The sequence below is a fragment of the Sinocyclocheilus grahami genome, unplaced genomic scaffold (assembly GCF_001515645.1).
Source record: "Sinocyclocheilus grahami isolate Dianchi unplaced genomic scaffold, SAMN03320097.WGS_v1.1 scaffold5.1, whole genome shotgun sequence".
NCBI lineage: Eukaryota > Metazoa > Chordata > Actinopteri > Cypriniformes > Cyprinidae > Sinocyclocheilus > Sinocyclocheilus grahami.
This window is the reverse complement of record NW_015505184.1, coordinates 3,853,891-3,876,796: the sequence shown is the minus strand read 5'-3', so window position 1 is coordinate 3,876,796 and position 22,906 is coordinate 3,853,891. Positions and strand designations below refer to the sequence as shown.

Sequence of the window (22,906 nt, the reverse complement as noted above, 5' to 3'; positions counted from 1 at the left end):
ATACCGTTCCCCATAGCGACCCCTAGAGGACGCAGTTCGAAGTTCCACGAAAGGGAACGTCTCGGGTTACTTATGTAACCATGGTTCCCTGAGGGGAACGAGACACTGCGTCCTCTAGTTTTTGTGCCATGCTGCGGATACAAACTTCAGACGAAGAAGTGATGATGTGTGCTACCGGCGCCTATTTTGTACTAGTTGCGACGGTAGTGACGTCATGGCTGTCGCCGGCCAAACAAGTTGGTGTTTTTTCAATGTAGGCTTCAGACACGGGTCACGACGAGGCGTTCCCCATAGTGACCCCTAGAGGACGCAGTGTCTCGTTCCCCTCAGGGAACCATGGTTACATAAGTAACCCGAGACGTTTTTTCCTCATGCACTGAGCAGCACTTTCAGACACCAAACTTTACAGATTTATACCTATCTGTATTCTAAAGATCTTGACTGAGGGGTTTGTTCATATATCATTTGCCTGGATTTATACAACATTTCATTCGTTTATTCTTTTTTTCTGGCTGTTGACAGTATTCTCTGATTTATGGAGTGATAAAAAGAGATATCCAAAATCCTTTGACTCTAATATGTCAACAAAATAAAAGCAAGAATTTTGGCTTTATCAAGTGTTGAGATTTCTGTTTTGGAAATGTATTCAAATTAGTGTTAAATTCATTAGATAATGCCTCATTTGCATTTTTAAACATTCCATTTCAGAAAACTTGTAATACAAAAATTATTTTGCGGTTTTTAATGTAATCAATCAGCTGAAGAAGGTGATACCTATTAGTAAAAAAAAATATTGCCATATTCACCTGGGGTGAATAGCTTGCCTTTATAACAATAGCTGTTAAGATTATCTTTAGCAAATCTCAAAATGAATAACCTTTTTTTTTACGGTTTTATTTTAAAATTAAATTGACAAAATATTATATCATTTATCAATAATCAGTTAAAAAGATTAAACAAATATCAGTTTATCATATCAGCCAGGGTATAAATATTGGTGCATCCATACCAGATATTTTGACATTAAATTTCATGATGATTATTGGTAATTGTGTCACGTATTTGTTTAGCTATTGAGGGTTTGCTGTGGATCACCTAAGAACAGTGATATACATAATGAATGCCCTCAGTACGATGCACTTGTTTGTCAGTTCGACCACGCGGAGCGTACTGACAATCACGCAAGCATTGACATGCTTTTTTTAGAAGAGCAATTAACATGCTGGCTGCCACTGTCTGTCCGACGGCGTGAACAAAGCCATTAGCCTCTGTGAATGCAAGCGACCCTTGTCCTCAATGACTGCTTTATAGATCCATTTAAATTAATTAGCAGTCAACCTGTGATGAATGGATTTGATTAACGAGAAAATTATTAATTTAATTTGGTAATTAAGAAACAGGAGATTGTTTGCAAGTGTGAGGACCACAACCTAACCCAGACACCTCTCCCTCAAGCCAGACGTCTGCGTGAGGCCGAATGGAAATTCACAACATATGCCTTATACTCCCATCCAATCATTTTCACACATTGCGGTTTCGCTATGATGTGTATTTAAGGGCTGACCGTATTAACTGGCTATAAATGTACCCGCCTGTTGAATCTAAAGAGTCTGAAATGATTCTTGCAGAGGTACAAGGTTACCTATAAGAGATGAAATCACATTGCGCCATCAGATAAAGAGTAACACTCATTTGGCCTCGGTCCCTGCGGTGAGGTGTTGCCATGGTGCTTCGTTTTTGTACACTCATCTGTGCCTCCAGATGCTTAGGTTAGCAATATGACAACATCTGGGCCTGTCCCCAAATGTCTCCTTTACTTTTTTACAAGCAAACACATTTAAGGATAATCTGCATTTCTGAGGAACACCGCAGTCTGGAGCTGCCTGTAAATTGCGCTCAAATGAAAGCCTAGCATATTCCATTAGCCATTTTACAGTTTAAATCAAATTTGGGGGAAATATCAGCAAGCCAGAAAAGCAGAGCTAAACTTTCCTTTGTGCTCCAGTTCTACAGATTAAATGATAAAGTATATAATCTACACTATCATTTATGTTTTTGAAATAAATTCTTACTTATATTTAGCTGTGATGCATTAAAACAGACATTTACAAGACTTTCACTTTTTTATTTTTACCAAAACTAAATAAATACAAAATTCTGTTCTTTCTATTCATCAAAGAATCTTTAATGTATCACTTTTTCACAAAAATAGCAAGCAGCACAACTGATTTCAACTGTGATAATAATGAGAAATTTTCTTGAATACTAAATTAGCATATTGGAATGATTTCTGAAGGACACTGAGTAATGGCTAATGAACATTCAGCTTTGTTTTCACATTATATTTTAAAATATATTAAAATATAAAATAGTTATTTGAAATTGTAATTATATTTTGGAATATCATGGTTTTAATGTGTTTTGGTCAAATATCAAATAAATGCAGGGACGTCTTTCAAAAACAATAAAAGTCTTACTGTCCCCAAACTTTTGAAAGATACTAAGTGCTGCAGATGTCAAGTTTCTATCACTGTGAAAAAAGCAGTAAAAACAATAGAAAATCACTATAAGCAAGGTTGGGGATTAACTAGTTACATGTAACGGAATTACATAATTTAATTACAAAATAAATGTAACTGTAATCTGTTGCAATTACTCAGAAAAAATGTGCAATTACATTACAGTTACTTAAGAAAATGTTAAGGATTACAAAGGGTGTTACATCTGAATATTTTCACACACACATACAGATATGATTGATTTCTTTCCCAAATTGCATTGACTGTTTTCAAATATGAGACACCAATGTTTTAGGAGTTTAGAACACAGAATAGGACACATGCTTATTCAATAACTGTTTTATTCCCTATCTGGGTGGATGTATATGCTTTATTTTTCAGGATTAACTGGCGTCCCCCCCCCCCCAGAACAATCTCAAAGTAAAAATTGTTGTTAAATTCGGATTTTGTGGTGGCTGTGCTTTAAAATGAAATTATTATAATCTTAATTCAAGTGAAGAAGGCGTTTGAAATTCTGACTGTAATCAGTGTTGAGTAATACTGTAAGGTTTACCCTGCCTGCTTTAAATTATTTAAAATGATTAACAGTTGAAAACATTTGTTTGAAATTTAGAAAAGTAATCAAATGTAATCAGTTACATTACTTTAAAAAAGTAATTGAAATAGTTATGCTACTTATTGCATTTTAAATAGGGTAACTTGTAATCTGTAACCTATTACATTTCCAAAGTAACCTTCCCAACACTGACTATAAGATAAGGAAAGCAAGTGCAGGCCACATACAGAATTGTGTTTAAAGTGTGTGTTTGGCTTACAATTAGATTTGTTTTGTCCTTCTGGGCTTTTTGCAAGGATGCATGACTTAATGAGAACTGAGGCAACACCAGCTCTGTACTCTGTAATCAAGACAGGCACAAGAATACAAAATATTGCAGAAGCCAGCACAAGATATGTTTCTATCTGAGTAACGTTGTTAATGTATGCAAAAAATGTGAAAAACAATCGTGAAAATAATTTACGGCTAAAGCAGCGTTTCCATCCCATGTGTTCAAGAGAACATAATCGTAATTTCTGGGGAAATTGACACACAATTGAAATGAAAGTTGTTGTCACTAGGGAAGCCACTGTGGCTCTTTTATTAAATGTAATTACTTCCAAAACGCTCTAATGAACTTCATGTATGCTAGCGATCAGCGGCAGATGCCTCGTTTCTGTGACTGACAGCATGTCAGATTGTTCAGGGAGGCAAGAGAAGCCTCTTTTAATGCATATCACAGGAATAAATGACATTTTATATACTGTATTAAAAATGGAAAACACTTATCTAAAGTTGTAATAATATTTCCATATTATTGTTTTTACCATATTTTTGATCATATAAATACAGCCTTGGAGAGACTTCTTAAAATCTGCTGGAACAGAACAATAGACATCTACTTACAGTGGGTACGGAAAGTATTCAGACCCCTTTAAATTTTTCACTCTTTGTTATATTGCAGCCATTTGCTAAAATCATTTAAGTTATTTTTTTTTCCTCATTAATGTACACACAGCACCCCATATTGACAGAAAAACACAGAATTGTTGACATTTTTGCAGATTTATTAAAAAAGAAAAACTGAAATATCACATGGTCCTAAGTATTCAGACCCTTTGCTCAGTATTTAGTAGAAGCACCCTTTTGATCATCCTAATGTTTCTTTATTGGTTTACTTGAGCCTGTTCATGTTTTCGTGATAGGTTACATCAGATTTCAGTTCTGTAATCAAGTGAGGCTCAATGCCAATGCATGTCTGGTACCATTTGACCAAATTGCGTGGATAATTTGTTCCAGGCACATCTGTAGTTGAGGTTAAGGCGACTGACGCAGATGACCCCACATATGGAAACAGTGCCAGAGTCGTGTACAGCATCCTTGAAGGACAACCCTACTTCTCAGTGGACCCAAAGACAGGTACGCACAAATGACAAATGCTTATTCCATTGCAGCAACATATTTAAGCACTAAAATCTTATCCAGCGGCAAGATTTTGAGTCATTCTCACCAATCAAGCTCTTTAGGTAAACAGTGTACAATATCTAATTCAGATTCATTTCTAAAAAAAGAAAAGCACCACACGCTTTCTGTTGTCACTTGAGCGACAAGTCTTTTCAAAGCGGTAGCCACAAATTCCTGTAATGGAAACATGCAAACGTCAAGAGACCGCTATTTTGATTGACTCACTTAAAGACAGAAAAAGTTGATGGGACTTGTGATGAAGTTACTGGCGCACATTACCACCTGATTACAGAGAATGAAATCCTTAATGTAATCAGCACTCTAGCTGTAACTGAGGTCATTTCCACATATGGACTCAATCAACAGGGTAAATTACAAACCTTGATTAAACTTTTTCTCCTTTTTCTTTTAAAGTGTGTGGCTAATTTTAGAGATGCCACCACAACATGTGGAGGAAAATTAAGATATAGCAAATAGCAGTGCTTATTGATTAGGATTTATCGTAGCGTCCTGTGCGCAAAAGGAAGTATGTACTATTTAATCACTCTCGGATGTGCCAAGCTATGATAATTCCAAAACTAACAATGATTTGGAGAGGAAATTGATTTGCAGTCCTGTACTGGCTTCAGTGAATTTGACTCATCGATGAGAGATCCATTATGATATGGCCTAACAAATCTGGAAAAGGTTCTTGCTATTTAGATTACTAAATGGTAATCCTATTTTAATTGATGCACACTCCATCTCCCTAGATGCTTTATCACAGCATTTACAGGCCAGGAGGATGTTATCATTACACAGTATATCTCATGCATCAACAACCCCACATGTTTTTTACATTTTAATCAACACTAGACAACAGGACGTTTAGGAAACTTTTTCTGTGCAGGCATTGTGAGGACGGCTCTGCCCAACATGGATCGAGAAGCACGGGACCAATATCTGCTGGTAATCCAGGCCAAAGACATGGTTGGTCAGATGGGAGGACTCTCAGGCACAACGTCGGTGACAGTCACGCTGACGGATGTTAACGACAACCCGCCCCGTTTTTCACGGAGTATGATTCTTCCACCGGCTATAAAACAAACGTGGACCTGATCCATCATTAATGCATGCTGCATTCCCATTTAATTTGCATGCGAGCAATCTGAGATTTTTAATGGCTCAGGCTGATCTTGTATTACAGAGATCAAACGCTCACTGTAGTTGCTGTGTAATTATCAGGTTGATGATCTTTTGAATAGAATGGAACAATCTTATTTTATAATAGAGGATTTTAGTTCATTGTCATAGTTATTTCTATCCCTATTTTTAGCTGCACGATACCATCACCGGCATCAGTATGTGTCCGGGAGTGTGTAGAGCTTAGTCTGTCCTCTTGCTTGCTATATCTATAGAGTGTCTTACCTGCTACGGAGCAGAGAGATACATTATTAGTTCAGACCTGGCCCTAACAGCTGGGTGATAAGGAAGGAAAAAAGAGAAATAGCATCATCAATAACCTCTGCGTGTGGGTGTGTGTGTTTGCCGGGCCTCTTTTGCAGAATCCTATCAGTTTGCTGTGCCTGAATCCCTGCCTGTGGCATCGGTGGTGGCCAAGATAAAAGCCTTGGATTCTGACATCGGACCAAATGCTGAGATGGACTACAGAATTATAGAGGGCGACGGCCTTGGGGTGTTCAGGGTCACGTCAGACAAAGATACCCAGGAAGGAGTCATAACTCTACAGAAGGTAGGCCAGAGACAGTCCAAACCTTATAAGTATGTACTTTCGGCTCCATTGCTATGACAGGAAATAAGTGTAGGCGATACATTTTTCATGCCTGTAAAGGGGGTGCCCTTGTAAAGAAAATATGCTAGATGTAAAAAGTGTGTATCTTTAGATGTTATTAGAGCTTATAGATACAGAGTAATTTCTTGCAGGCGTATTGTACATTTTGGGGGCTTTTATATTAATTTAGCTGTTTTAACTAAAAGCCACATAGACAAAGTAAAAAATGTGTAGGTGGTGTAGCTCTCCAAGGCTGTAATGCTTGGGGGAAAAAACATTGGAGTTTGGCAAATTCATTTTTTATAGTTTTTTTTATATATGCATTAGTATGCATCAGTTCTGTTTCAAAATATTAATATTTAATAAAATATGAATAAACTCCAAAATACCAAGAACGTATGTACTTTCGGCTCCATTGCTATGACAGGAAATAAGTGTAGGCGATAAATGTTTCATGCCTGTAAAGGGGGTGCCCTGTAAAGAAAATGTGCTAGATGTAAAAAGCGTGTATCTTTAGATGTTATCAGAGGTTAATCTCAGGCTATGCGTACAGAAGACACTAACAACCACTGGGATCATTTCTAATATAAGACCCCTTTGAGTTCCTGTCAAAGTCATTTACTCTGTGCCTGTCTGTCGAAATAATGCTGAAGGACTCAACAGTAACATGCAATAATGGCTAGCATCCTGTTGCTTTCACACACATGGTAATGAAGTGCTGTTAGCGGTTGGTCATGACCCAAGACCTCCAGCCCACCTACACTTGACTCCTGACATTTTGCTTAAAGGCAAAACTGTCCAGTATGAATAACACTTATCTTACAATTCATTATTTATTGACTTTAGTTTTTTATTTTTGGATAACAGATATTGCATAGCAGGTTTTTTTTCTTCAAAAATAAGCATCACAGCTGTTTGTCAGATTTCCTGACAAACAGACCTCGGGCAGCCAGGATCCATGACCAGACCTCCCAAATTGTCACCCTGACTACCGGTGTCCCCCAGGGCTTTGTCCTCAGCCCTTTATTGTTCTCGCTGTTGACTCTCAGCCTGGTTGCCAGGCACCCCGGCAACCATATCATCAACTTTATAGATGACATTGCAGTGCTAGGGCTAATCAACAACAATGATGAGATAGCATGCAGAGAGGAGATGAAAGACCTAGAAAAATGTTGAGGAGTCAACAACCATCTCTTAATGTCAACAAGACAAAAGAGATAATTGTTGACTTCAGGAAATCAACAGTGTTTGGAAACTGCTCTTCCTCTCACTGGAAGCCTCTACAGTGCAGACTGCTCAGCATGTTATTTCCCCCGAAGCAGTGTCTAAAGAAATCCAGTAACAGAATGAAGGACAATACTTTGGCCTTCAGCTTTTTCTTCCTTTCTTCCTTCTGGGAGAAGCCTCAGGAGCATATACACTCCTGAACTACTGGACCTGAGAACAGTTTCTTCCCACAGACGGTCATGCTCCTCAACTGCTTTGACCCACCTTACTCCCACCCCATGCTTATGTATCATATGTTATAGATACAAAAATTCATACAGAGTAATTTCTTGCGGGCGTATTGTACATTTTGGGGGCTTTTATATTAATTTAGCTGTTTTAACTAAAAGCCACATAGACTTAAAGTAAAAAAATGTGTAGGTGGTGTAGCTCTCCAAGGCTGTAATGCTTGGGGGAAAAACATTGGAGTTTGGCAAATTAATTTATTATTGTTTAAAAAAAATGCATTATATACATCAGTTCTGTTTCAAAATATTAATATTTAATAAAATATTAATAAACTCCAAAATCCCAAGAAAACATAATGATTAAAACACTTAAATATTCTTTATATCTCTAAAAACATTCTTTTTAGTTTGAACAGTTTTCGGAATTTCTGGACCAGATTTGTGCACTCAAGTGTATTCAAGCTATATGGAAAGTATTTTATTACTTTTACTTGTCACAAGTGGTTAAACCACTTGACATTTACACAGAGAAATTAGACTGAAATAACTGTAGAAAGGTTTTTCCAAAAAGTATGCAATGAGCATGAATACAAAGATAATCTGTTTAAAAAACTTATATTTTGAACTCTATATATTGTATATACAGTACAGTATTGTATATTTGCACTGTGGTTTCCAGGGAAACTATGTAGGATAGAATTGACAATAATTTGACTCTGACTTCTCATTTTAAAACTATAGCTAAACGTTCACAAGTGCTGGATTTGGCTTTGTTGCACCCTCAGGGAAGTTATGTTTTGTCAGTGATATGAAGGAGGCTCGGAAGGTAGTTTTCAATGTGCTGCATATTACAGCAGACAGGAGTGATAAATGACTATATGAGAAAGTATTCCACAAGACATTTTCGGCATCATGTATCTCTGTCTTAAAATCAATGTACTGCTTTGACATTGTTCTTTTCTGTCCTGTCAATCGATAACAATACTTAAATGAAATATGAGAGCTAAAAGGAGTGGATCAAGGGTTCTTGGATGCATTATATACGTACACACATCACTGCTAGATTTCATATGTGAACTCTGTTTATGACTTGCCTGGATGCTTACCACATATTCTCTGTCCTTGTTTATAATTTCAGAACTATTTCTAAACTTTTTCCTCTGCTCTCCCTCCCTACTTTTGTGTTCTTTACCTCAGAATCTTGACTTTGAAACAAAGTCAAGCTACACTCTGAAAATTGAGGCATCCAACAGGAACATAGACCCACGGTTCTTGTCTCAAGGACCATTCAGTGATACAGCGATGGTAAGGCTAACTGTGGAGAATGTAGATGAACCTCCTATCTTCTCCTCTCTGGTCCGCAAAATGGTCGTCTCTGAAGCTGCTAAAGTGGGAACCATCATAGGAACTGTCTCTGCTCTGGACCCAGACTCCACCAATAGCCCCATTAGGTAGGACATGGCCTCAAGGAATGACTTTACGCCGCAATGATACTGGTTTTATGAAGGCAAGATTAAATCTTGAGAAAGACTACAGCATTTTTAATTAAAGCTTAAAACCTTAATAAAAAATAATAGCCAATTTTGGTATCGAGATAATATCTTGTCAGACTTTAACTGAATTGCATTCTCCCCTTGTAGTCTAATATGTCTACGGATAAAAATCTGATCCCATTTATCTGTGCAAAATGGCTTGCTAAAACTTGCATATAATACTGTTTAAAGGTTTGGGGGTTGGTAAGATTTTATGTTTTTGACTGTTATGCTCTCCAACACTGCACAAATTATTTGATCAAAAATACAATAAAACTGGGAATATTGTGAAATATTGTTACAGTTTCAAATAACTGTTTTCGGTTTTATTTAAAAAAAAATTTTTTTATCTATTCCTGTGATGGCAAAGCTGAATTTTCAGGAGCCATTACTTAAGTCTTCAGTATCACATGATCCTTCAGAAATTATTCTAATATGCTGATTTGCTGCTCAAGAAAAAAAAATCTTATTATAATCAATGTTGAAAAATGTTTTACCCATACTGATCACAAACTTTTGAATAGTAGTGAACATAATATTATTCACATAGATGCATAAAGAAAATGCATCACAGTGTGTCTTGAGTATACTTACACATTACATTACACATTTAATAGGGTCAAGTGCTATCTGATTTCAAGCCAATCACATAAACACATGTTAATGTAAACAGGCCTAAGATAATACATATGCAAGTCATTAGTGCTATTATTATTGCATTAAATAATTTTATTTGTTTATGTGGGAGTAGATGCAAATGTTGACTGTAAATGAGTTGTGGGACTCAGGTGTTTTGTGCTGAAAGACAAATGCTCATAATTAAGTTGTTCTGTGCCTAAGAGCCACTGAAAATAATGATCGCTGTTGGGGCTGTGACTTCAGGTCATATCTATAGAATTCATTTAAAAGTAAAAGCTTGAAATTCATTAAAACTTTTTTCCCCCAGGTATTCAATAGACAGAAACACAGATTTGGAGCGATTTTTCAACATCGAGGCAACAACAGGAGTCATCAGCACGGCTAAGCCTTTAGACAGAGAAGCCAATGCTGTACACAACATCACCATCCTGGCTATTGAAAGCTGTGAGTGACCTCAAATTATTATTGAACTTGTTTATATGGTTGCTGTTGTGGTTTGAAGGTCTTCTGAAAATTTGTGAAGGTTACACTGACAATAGTTATGTTTCTTGGCTGAAACAAAGAATTAAACACAAAATACGATATGTGAAAGAGGCCCGATTTATGTACAGTAGCTGTGCTGTGTTGTTCTTTTTAATTGTCCAACAAGGTCTGCCAATTACAGAAACTGCTACTGCTTGATTTGTCCTTCATAAGTGAGCCATTCAGAGGGATCTTTTATTGAAAGATACCTTTACTGTTGGTTTGTATGGAGAAGTTTTGAGCAGCTGCATTTCGTTTTTTGCAATCTCAAATTCTATTAGGATGAAATCCTTCATACAATTTGAGCCTTTAATTTCACAATGAATATCATTATCCCAAGGCTGCTGGGGCTAATAGTTAGTGCTGCTCTGGGTGATCAATATTTCAAACCGTGTCCCTCGTGCATGTCGTGTCTGTCTATCTTGCCGCACGGCACATATAGCATAAGCGTTCAATCTGCGCGAGTGCTCTGGTCAGGCTGTGAACAGATGCTGCGCCACTGAGGTGACCGCTGTCCACTGGCATCTCCAGAATTCGTGCAGCTTGATCGAGTCTTGTCCTGATTGTGGCCGATGGGCAGAACTGCAGCTTCCTCTCCTGCCTAACTTTTGATGCTGATTTCCACCATGACCTTCACTCAAGTGCATCTGTTCTCTCGATCCCCTGAAGTCTTCGCACAGAAAGCCATAACCATATTGACTTGAGTGATAGAGGGGAATAATATCCATCATGTGGTTACATTTTTAACCCATATCCATAAATGTGTACGCACTTAACCAAAGTTTGCAGGTTTGCCCTCATAGTCAATCAGTCATTGTCAGAGGCATCCACAGTCTCTAAAATGGGTTTTGGCAGAGAAGATTGAAATGTCCTCTTCTATTTGTCTGTAAGAATGAGACAGAGACTTGCTAGCTACCAAAAGGTATAGGCTCAAAGTCATTTGTGTTTAGGCGATGTAAGGTAAGGTGTTAATGGCCCTGAAAATCATAGAAGAAATAATTAATTTCTGAAAATGGATATTTTAGATTCTAAGGGCAACCAAATTTGAAAGGCACATTCAGAATAAAGTTGCTATGTGTGCCAAGATCTCTTCAGAAGCAGAAGATAAATTACTATAAATGTGCCCACATAATCTATATTAATGTGCAATTTGCTATTGCTTGTTAGGAGAATTGACTATATTACAGAAGCACTGTTTATTAATTGTTCCTAGAACAATATTGAAAAAACTTCCATTGCAATGTTTTGTTTATCTGTAATACGTACTGCATTATGATTTTTTTCAAGAAACAATGAATTAGGGGGTGCATCTGCACAGAATATATACAGTGGGTACGGAAAGTATTCAGACCCCCTTAAATTTTTCACTCTTTGTTATAATACGTTTTTTTTATAGGCCATAAATTCCCACTTGAGTTATAGGCCATATTCCCACTGTTTTTACCCATTTGATATGACTAAAATAATAATCTAAAATAAATAATCATTATTATTAAATACAGTTATTAAACAAAAAAAGAAATATATTGTGATAATACTATTACTCTAAAATAAAAATTAAATATGTATGTTGTGCAGCCTTAATTATTACTTATACCTTTAACTGTTTATTGAAGATTGGTCTTATTTATCATAGCACTGTATTTATAAAAACAACTTGCATTACCTTGAACAGACATTTTATATCAGTACATATTCACTGTTAGTCCACAACATTGCTTCCTGACAAATCTGAGTACCTGGAATGAGCCCAGTAATCTCAATAAAATGATTTCTCAAAACAGTCTTTATCTAGTAATCACAAATGACTGCCAAGGTCTTGGAAAAGTCAAGGAAATTCATTGGTCAAAAAAGTGTGGTGCTCTTACATTTGTGACTGCACTTAACATGGCGAATTATGAGCCAGTGCCCAGGGGCGTCAGTTGTGACATTATAGTCACCGCCACGACAATGTGCTTCACAGCCACTGTCCGTGCCATCGACGCTGAGGTAACTTATCACCCGTTTTATTGTTTAGAGCATTGTAAAGCAAGTTACGATATTCATCCAGCGATGGCAGTCTGCCTGGGTTTAATTCACGGTAGATCCCTCATCCTCTAAAAAGTCAAATTAATAGATGAATTAGCTCAAAGCGCATGCCGTTTCTCTCTCCCCGCCTGCAACTCAGCAGGTTTCCTGCAGGTGTGTATGGCACGGAGGCAGATGGGCTCTATATATCTTGGGCGGAAGATACTGGGAGGCGTGAGTCATATATTTACTAGTGCGGTTTTGTTGGGATATGCGTTTTCTCCAGAGCACCGTTTGGATTAGACAGTTAAGCTGAATTCTGCTAGCCATGTAAAGAGACAAGCTAGTGTGGAACGTACAATAAATCACTTGGTTTTCGATGGAAATCAACTTCGAATGAGCCAGCATATTTCCAGCCCACTGCCGCTGCATGTTCACACCTGCAGTATAGATTTATTTTTGCTCTCCATCAACTCGTTTGGCTGAAGACCATGACCGCATTTTGTCCTCCTCAATGCCCTCGATATCATCGCCGCTGCCAAAATTATGGAAAGCTCATAATGACAGGACAGCTTGCAAAAATTCATAGAGATTTTGCCGATTAGCGCACAACTGAAATGCTCTTAATTGGTTTTGTAGTGCATTGTGAGCATGCACCGAATGTACTAGCAAACAGCAGTCATTCTACTCAAAGAATACGAGCAGCTGTGTCTGTTGTGGTTGACTAGAGGCAGTATGCCCTCAACAGGTGTTTGCTGTTGGCTTGTGCTTAAGCGCCAATACCATTTGAAATATCTACATTGCATAGTTACACAACAAAAATAACCTCACACCCTTGTGCAGTCTGTTAATTTGTTGATTGCCCAGTGCAGCATGCCTGGTGGTTGAAAATATCACCTTATTTGCTAAAAGTAGAACGAAAACACAAATCATATGTGCGTTTAAAACGCTTATGTTATACCCGGGTCTTACCAGAAAGGCCCTTACGTCTGCTGTTTTGGATCGGATTGCTGATAAATGGGATGATACTGCGATCGGCCTGTTTATTTTGACAGCTCAAATTTGATTCAAAGTCACATAAAACTCTATTGCGTGCATTGCAGCAGTAATTTTCCCGGAGTCTTTTTATGGTCCTCGGCACTCATGGGAACAGTGAGCAACACAAAAAACCCCAGCAGCTAATTCCTACTTCAGTTTCTTGTATTGCATCAATCGTTGTGACTTTCATTTCTAAGATTTACTCCTCACTGTGTCCTTTTATGCATACAAAGGGTCAAATTGTTAATGTATTCCAGCTTCTGAACAATTGTCAGATATAAATTATTTCTGATTTCTCTGGATAAAATGAGCCAAGTGAACAAAGTTTAGGCAGCCACAGTAGGAGAAACACATTTGCAATCACTTGTAAGAACATCAATGGGAATATTTAAGTTGAGCTCTAAAGTTCAGGAGGAGCATGTTCATCTAATCCTTTCAGTCTCAATGCAAGTATAGCTAAATGGCTCCTTAGCTCACTTTTATGACATCTGCTTATTATTTTAATATTTTTAACTGATTCTAATCAACTTTTTTTTGTTTTGTTTTGATTTGTGAAGTAAAATCTTTTCATAATACAAATAATTTAAATTCAGAATTACAAAAAATGATGATATAATGCCCCCCGTGAGCAAACCAACAGTGGTCGGAACAATGGCAAGGCACATATTTAAATAAATGCAACCTATTAAATAATGTAACACATTTAAATAAATAAAACATATTGAAATAAATGTGTTGGTGCCCTCATGTTTTTTCATCTATCAGCCTGTTCATGCATGCATGTTTTTTTCTCTGTGATTTCAGTGGATCCATCGCAGGTTGGGAAAGGAGTAGCTCTGATCACAGTGATGGACATTAATGACAATGCACCAGTCTTTGCCATAGAGTATGAGACCTTCCTGTGTGAAAGCGTTGGACCAGGACAGGTATTGTGGCTCTTGATTCTTCATCAGAAAGGCTTTCATATCAAATGTGATTTCAAACCTGTATAGTCCAATAAACAGAAATAATTATTCTTGTCACAACATTTCTGATACTGGATGAAATTAATTGTCCAGTATTACTGTTGGAAGCACCTAATAAATGAGAATAGATCTCATTTTCAGATTATGTACTGCAGTGTGCAGCTTGTTGATTTGAACCAAGGTTATAATACTGCATCTTTTATTTTAGTTTTTTTTTTTTCATTCGTTTATATGTATATTTTTCGCTGTCCTTTATCAGAAGCTCAACTAGAAAGGTTCTGGACCCGGATCCATAGTCAGTAAAAAGAAGCGAGAGCCACAGATGGACAAAATGATAACAACAGGATTCTGGTGGGTTTGTGCTGCAGATCACTCTAATCAGGGGATCAAAACATTGTGCGCTCATGCAGAAAAAGCTTTACACCGATGCAAATGAGACAGAGGTGACTGTGGCATGAAATTGGTTTGTTGGGGAGCGTGGCATTGTGTCAAGTAGCCAAATGTGAAGTCCTCCAGCAGGCAATTGCAGAACACACACACACAAGCTTAGCAAACCAATGGGTTCCTCATTTTCGAGTCAGCAACATGCCCTGATTCAAACACATTCTCTGTCGCATTCATATTCCAATGTTTGTCAGAACGTCATTACTAAGATGAATGTGGTATAAAGGGCATTACGAATGCCACATACTAAACACTTGCTATGAGTGCGTGGAGGGAACATTCTGGACCTTTGTTCAGTCCTAATGGGAATGATAAAAGCCACTGACAAATTCTGTGACGTGATGCACCATTGATCTTGAAAGCGCTGGGTAATGTCAGAGGACCAACACCAGTGGTGAAAACATGACTGATTCTACTCAACTAGAGGTGCCTTTCCTTTTGAGAGCATCTGCTGCATTACCGCTGTTATTCTATAAAAGCTACATGGAAAGAAGTTCATTTTTATGTTCTAATACTCTAATTTATTTTTTAATTCTGATTTTGTTGTCTTGTAATTGCGATTTATATCTCACACACATCTTAAATCTGACTTCATTTCTCATAACTGCACATTTGTTTCTCTTAATTTGCAACTTCACATCTCCCAGTATTTAGCATATTTCAGATGTTATCACAATTGCGGCTTAATATCTCCCAGTTGTGACTATTTCTCATAATTATGACTTTTTCTCACAACTGCCACTTCATATCTGACAGTTGTGACTATTTCTCATACAGTAATTCCAACTTTATCTCAAAGTTGCGACTTAATATCTCATAGTTGTGACTATTTCTCATAATTCTGACTTTATCTCACAATTTCAACTTCATATCTCATCATAGTTGTGAATATTTCTCATAATTCCAGCTTTATCACAATTGCAATTTAATATCTCACAGTTGTGACTATTTCTCATAAGTCTGATTTTATCTCATAGTTACGACTTCCTATCTCACAACTGTGACCCTTTCTTGTAATACCGACTTAATATCTTGCAACTACAAATTTGTTTTTTGTAATCTGTAATTTATTGTTATCTGTACATCTGTATCTGTAATCTGTTATGGCTTTTTTTGTAAATGTGACTGTCTAAAGACTGCAGGTTTACAGTATGTAATTGTGATTATTTCTTGTATTTGTGACTATATTTCACAATGTGAGTTTCTTTTAAACTGTATAATCAGAAACAGAGTAAGAAACAAGCTTCCATAGAAACCCTACTTAGTAATTGTAATTGTTTCATTAGATCTTTGACAGACGGTGTTTGTTTAGAGGAGAGTTAATAGTCAAGCATTTGTAGAGGTGTTTGAAATTCCTACTCAGTTACAGTGTTGTTTTTATTAGTGTATCAGAAACTGACTTGATCTGATAATTTCTTTTGGGAGCAGTGAAAGAATACTGAAGGATGTTTTTCTTTTTCGTAAGAAAAATAATTCCTCCCACAAGAGCTCTCAAAACAAAGAGAGAACCGAACAAGGCAACAGGGTTTACTGAGCATGAGATACAATCCCCTGTAGTGGCATGATTGTCTGGGCCATAACAATTAGTCCTGGCCTGCCTGTGTCCCAGAGTCACAGGGAACCGTGTTTGTTTTGCCTAAGTGAAAAGGTGCTGGTGGTCTCTTTTCACAAATGCTATCTCAGCCTTGAAACACATTACCATAGTCCCTCAAGAACACTCTCTATGTGTTTTGGACACCCCAGACTTCCATCACTTCTAACTTTCAGAGCTCTCTCTCATATTAGAGGCTAAATTACTTTCCCGCCTCTCCAAGGAACAGTAGAACGGTCTCTCTTTCTCTGAATAGAGATGAAAGTGCCTGTATGTTTTCATAATGATATAGTTTCCCCTGTGATTCATGTTCACTTCCATATCTTCAGCCATGGGAGCACTTGAGCGATGCTGCAGTGATAGTCAAATGCTGTCTCGATAGTGCGGATCTCTCTTGTGATTCTTTGCACGATGAGTCTGTCTTTATAACAGCCCTTAAACCATTGTACCTGCAAAACAGAGGCTCTCAGACATCCTGGAGTGCTTTTGGAGACCGAATCTGAAAGTCAAAGCCTTTGAGTGAGGCGTTCTGGAGCTGTTAGACAAATTATTTTGATCAGACAGAATGTTTGCCGTGAGGCACAATATCATCAACAAACAGTGATGGCACTTTTACGTTCTTTGTCACTTCAGTGCCTTGCAAAATAGTCGCAAATGCTGTTTGCTTATTTGTGTCTGAGGCGAAATAGACTCTTTTTCAGCCAGCCTCCGTGCCTGTTGTTACACTGTTATCTACGAGTGTCTTCACTTCGTTGTTTTCATACGCCTCATCTGCACATTTGTATATTTAGAGCTTCACACCTGCTCCATCAAGAAGCCAGACGCTCTGAAAGAGACTGTATGGAGCTCTTGAATTTGAATGAACTCCTCAGAATTGCCTGGAGGAAGAATGAATCGTTGCATATAGTTGCGGGAAAACCTGTTGCCAGGATTTGAGAGCAAATGAAACCAGGTTTTGAGTGCAAATGAAAAAAAATTCACTTCTTTCCTACCCAGAGAGAGCAAAAACTACATAATTTCAAAGTAGGGGTTGCATCAATAACTAGTCGACAAATCGATCAAATAGTTTTGTGTTCACTTGATCCCAATCAGACATGTGATCTTGCATTGAAAAGCAATTAGTGCAATGTAACGAACCAGAACACAGGGGTCTCAATATGCATTTTTGTTTTTAATTGGTCTAATTTTCACTTGTTACAATGTCATAAAAATGCAAAACAATAAAAAATAGCTTTGCCTTTAGCATTTTTAAAATGGTGAGTTTGATTTTATTAATTATGACTAGATTATTTAAATCATATTAATCAAATTATTTTTATTTGAAAACACTATTAGAGTATTGTTAATATCTTATTTTCATTAGCAGTATTGTTTAATTAGTGCATTTTTGTCTTCACTATTGTCGATGATTCCGTAACTTTTAAAGAATGGCATCTAAAATTCTGAAAACTCTAAAAATATCTAGATGAAGTCAGTTGTTGGATGACTAGGCGATCATAATCACCCATCCCCAATGTACATGATACGAGAGGGAATATTCCCCATCATTGCATCCGAGTCTAAAACAGATGGCTTGTTGAAAAAGGTCCCCAGATCCCCATCCAACAAGTGCCTGTTATGGGGTCACAGGCACTAAACGTATATCTTCACCTTCGTTTCACAGCATAAAGCTCTTTTCTCTGTGCCCTTGGTTTCTCTTTTGTTCCTAATATGACTTTTTGAATTTAATAGAACCTTAATATGAATTGAAGCTGCGGTCTCTAAATGAGCCAAGTGATTTGTTGCAGGTGATTTAGCAGATTAGATTATGAGGAGTGAGTGTTTTCCCAGGGGTTTTTATCTCTTTAAGGTCGTCTATATTCTGTCTTGTTTCCTTATGCCTCAGAGACATGGTCAGCTGTGGCAGGCTGAGAGACTGGTGTTTTAAAGCGCTCGTGACTGCTAACTCTCCACGGGCGGTCTCACTATGGTGAAGATTTTGCCGTCTGTAAAATCAGGTGGCACAGGAGACATTCCTTGCCCTCCAGCCATTTTGACATGTACTGCAAAAAGGCTTAAATCACCCATATATTTCCATAAAATGTGCTTCTTGACTGCACAAGAGCCATGTGTTTTGCGTTTTTACACTATTATTCTAAAAAACGATTTACTTGTCAACATCTCCCCGGTTGGTAAATGCGGAATCAGGTTTGGTTTAAGACGCTTTGCCTTGGCAATATGTTCTTATTCATTTTAAATGAACCCATTGCCTCAATGATTTTATCAATACACTTTGCATTAGCCTTAATGGACTATCTGTAATTAATTTTGTCACAGTTTACTGTAATCAGCGCTCGGTGCTGAGGGAACATCCTGCTCTGTTTGTGTCATTTATGCAGGTTTTTAATAGCGCAACGTTTTACGATTTCAAAAATATTTACAGATAAATCCGTCAGAGTTTCCATTGCCAAATACTCACTTAGCGTAAATGGAGGGTGGTGTTAAAAATAACTGAGTGGAGAATTAAAGCGCTGAAAAGCTTTTGGTGAGTACAAGGTCATATTCCTCGGACGAATGAGGAAATGATACAGGAGTGTCCGTTAGCCACCGCTCCACTGCATTTATCCTGTGCATAAGGTTTTAGGAGATTTTTCAAGCAGATTGAGTTTGTGCTGACTGCAAGGGAAGAGCTGTGCACACAGTATTTAACCCAGCCAAAGCCCACAGATTAGGCCACAACAGTGTGTCAGGAGAATCTTCTTAGTGTACCACCTGATAGGTCACCCTGATATTCATCTCTAAAGCGCAGCACTTTGCCCAGCTTTGGGGGTTTCGGTCCAGATTTAGACCGGGATGGCCCTCTACTTTGCTAAATCCCTGGATACCGTACGAGCATCGTCTCACTCTGATAGCTTCCTGGCTTGGTCAATCCTCCTAATGTTGTTTTCAGCATGATTTAAACTTGTGAATTGTGTATTTTTCACAATAAAAAAAAAACTTTTTCACAAAAGTTCACCACATTGAATTTGGCTGATGGTTGATTTTTTTTTTCTGTGTTAAAAAATAAAATGTGGGCATCAATACAATGTTAAATTAGTTAATTATTATATTGAAATTGCTTGGGTCTTGAGGTCAATTTTTAAAAGATAGTTTTTTAATTGTCTCACAGTCTTTAAATATGGCTCTCATGTCGGAAGATGCTAAAAAAGCCAGCGAGACACAATACAACTGCCAAAGATGTTTGTCTGATGTATGTGTACATAAACCAATAAACAAAAAATGGCAAAACGGGTTGTTGTGGATGGTAAAAATAACCTAGAACTATTGAGTAGCATCTAAATAATTAAAGCAAGTAAAAAATATTAGTTTGTTTGACTGATTCAGTTTGATTACATTAGGTTACATGAACAAAAGCAGTAATGGTCAGGCCATGTAGATATAGCTACTTGAAGAAGCTGTGAATATCTTTGTACAGTTTATGTTCAATTATATGGAAATAAAATATTCTTCATTTGAAAATTGACTTCATTCAGTAATCATAATTAATGGGCTTATTCAGTGTTTCAACCTGTAATGTCTTAAATAATCTTACTTTTGGGGATTTTCTGAGCAAATATTGATATATGCTATTAATTTCAATTATTATTTTACTAATTAATGAACATATCAAGTAATTGATTCCAGTCATGAAATACTGAGGTTTACCTATAATCTCAAACATTCATTATTATGGCAACACTGCAGTGTTTTGAGCGTGAGAACTTTGGATTATTTTGTCTGGAGCGAAGCAATAACAGCAGTATTCATCTTCCTGTTCTTTACTCCCTCTTCGACACTGTCTTAGGTCATTGAAACCATAAGTGCAGTGGATAAAGATGAACCACCCAGCGGGCATCGCTTCGTCTTCTCCCTCACTGCAGAGACAGCTGGGAACATGAACTTCACCCTCCGAGACAATAAAGGTACGTGTTTTCATTAAGACTAAGTTTAAAGCGAATCCTTGAAACTCAGTTTTTATTCCTAATAAGACCAAAAAGACTTCATTTTATCTATTCGTATGAGTCATTTTTTCACTTTTCACATGATATCTTTCTCTTTCTTTCTGCAGACAATACCGCTTCTATTCTAACTAAGAGGGGTGGTTTTCAGAGGAGGGAACAGTCTATGTATCGACTGCCGGTGTTGATAATGGACAGTGGGACCCCTGCTCTCAGCAGCACTAACACGCTGTCTGTTAGAGTGTGTGACTGTGACCCTGATGGGACGCCCCAGTCATGTGGCACAGAGGCCTTCACGCTGTCAGCTGGACTCAGCACTGGAGCTCTCGTTGCCATCCTGGCCTGCATCATCACTTTACTTGGTAGGAAATACATTTAACCCTTGTGAACACATAAAGCTATGTTTAAAGGGATGGTTCACCCAAAAATGAAAATTCTGCCATCATTTACTCACCCTCATGTCTTTACAAACCTCTATGACTTTTTGCATGAGACAGAACTATCCCTTTAATATGCCTGTATAATGAAATGAACAGAGTTTGACAAAGTGCTGCATTTCTTTGTTTGCTTGCCGAACATTTCCTCGATCTGCCCATAGATGTTATAAATGGACAGTCCCACCTCAAAATCACACCATTGGTTGAACCAGTGTTGCTTTGTCCTGCTGGTCAAGATGAACAAATCAACATGCAAATAGCTTTTTATAAAACAGCATTTAGCTTTTGTAATGTTAATTATTTTAGAGTAAAAACTGAATATTCAGCAAGAAAGGATGTAGGCTTGTTCATCAGGGTTTGATTTGATTGAAGAAAAGAAAACTGTTTCAAGGGCTGAAACATTACATTTTGTTAACCATGATGAAAATACTTTTTCAAAATGCACTACTGTTCAAATGTTTGGGGTCAGTCTTTTTTATTTTTTTACTTTTGTTCAGCAAGTATGCATTAAACTGATCCACAATGACAGTAAAGACTTTTACATCCTTACAAAAGAAGATTTCTATTTGAAATAAAACGTATTTTAACATAGATAATATTATGTTTCTTGAGCCTCAAATCAGCACATTTCAATGATTTCTGAAGGATCATGTGATACTGAAAACTGGAGTAACGGCTGCTGAAAATTCAGCTTTGCCATCGCAGGAATAAACTACATTTTGAAGTATTTTAATTTGTCGTTATATTTCACAATATTAAATTTTATTTTATTAATCTATCTTTATTTATTTATGATTATTTTATTAATCTATCTTTATTTATGATTTATTTCAAAACAAACAAAAAAAGACCCCACACCTTTGAACAGTAGTGTGTTTTGATTTATTTATTTGTATTTGTATGTGACATGGGACATTTATTAATAAAGCATATAGGGTTGATTTTGATTTCATGTTGTCTTTAAGACAAAGCTACTGTGCTTTCTGAATGCAGCTTGCAATCAAAGGATATTTGTCCAATTTTTGTTATTGTTTTCCAAACCATTTTTAAGAGCTTTATTGCATTTCCACCTCCCCCGTACTGACATTTAGCACACAGTCGGGCTGCCGTTACTTTTGAAGTGTTGGCACGACAGCTCCAACAGTTGGGACGCGGCGTGCGCTGAGAGATCTGCTTGGCCACAATTGACTTGTTTACCCTCTCCAGGGAGGCTGCTGGTCTGTATGATTACTTATTATTTGGAGCCTTATTAGCTGATTGTTTGATGAGTGACCTCTACCCAATATGTACCATTCACTTGGTCTGATTGGTTGACTGGCGAGTCTTTGTGTTGATTTGCTGATCTGAAGACTGCACAGAGGGAGTGAATGCAGTCCTGATGGTTTGATTGATTTCTTGATTATACCATTGATAGGTTGTCTCTCTGGCTGTGCTGGCGGTGTGGAGATCTGTCCACGGCCACAACCAGAAGTCTATTTGCTGATAGATGTTGTCTCTGTCTTAAAAAAAGAGTGCTGTTATTGTGACAAGATGGGAATTTGTGTGCACACACACATCTTGAACCGAGCCTCAGTAATTTCCATCGTTTGATTACTCTCATCCATTGTTTGAGGACTCTAATTTTTTTTACTGACTGCACAGATGACGAATAAGTAACAAAGGATGCTCTTTCTGCTTCCCTGGTGCCATTACATCTAAGTATGAACTAGTTCATTTCTATCTCCATAGAGACGTTACAACTAAATGGTAGATCTGAAATAATAATACACCACAGTGAAGCCAAGCGCAATATGTTTAAATTTCACGTTCCTTAAGAACGTCTCATCCACTATCCACCGACTGAGGGTCTTTTTAGTTGCTGGAAGACCTCTCTTAGGGGAACCGTAGCGCACAAGCAACTGGTCCGCCCTCCTCCACAGGGCAGCTCTGTGGACGTATGCATCCAGTGCTCGCACTGGACACATACAATTAAGCTTCTGCTGGTCTGGTTCCCCGAAGGGAGGAGGACTGA

The 22,906-nt window shown here is 37.5% G+C and overlaps 1 protein-coding gene across 1 annotated transcript in view; it reads left to right on the top strand.

Annotated features, from left to right (window-relative positions):
- Positions 1-22,906, top strand: part of cdh7a (cadherin 7a) — a 60,613-nt gene that overhangs the window by 25,007 nt on the left and 12,700 nt on the right. The window contains exons 4-11 of the mRNA XM_016271409.1: positions 4,354-4,473; positions 5,408-5,575; positions 6,063-6,250; positions 8,941-9,194; positions 10,222-10,358; positions 14,286-14,407; positions 20,305-20,422; positions 20,569-20,820. Of these exons, the coding sequence (XP_016126895.1) occupies positions 4,354-4,473; positions 5,408-5,575; positions 6,063-6,250; positions 8,941-9,194; positions 10,222-10,358; positions 14,286-14,407; positions 20,305-20,422; positions 20,569-20,820 (1,359 nt within the window). The remainder of the gene's footprint in view (positions 1-4,353; positions 4,474-5,407; positions 5,576-6,062; positions 6,251-8,940; positions 9,195-10,221; positions 10,359-14,285; positions 14,408-20,304; positions 20,423-20,568; positions 20,821-22,906) is intronic.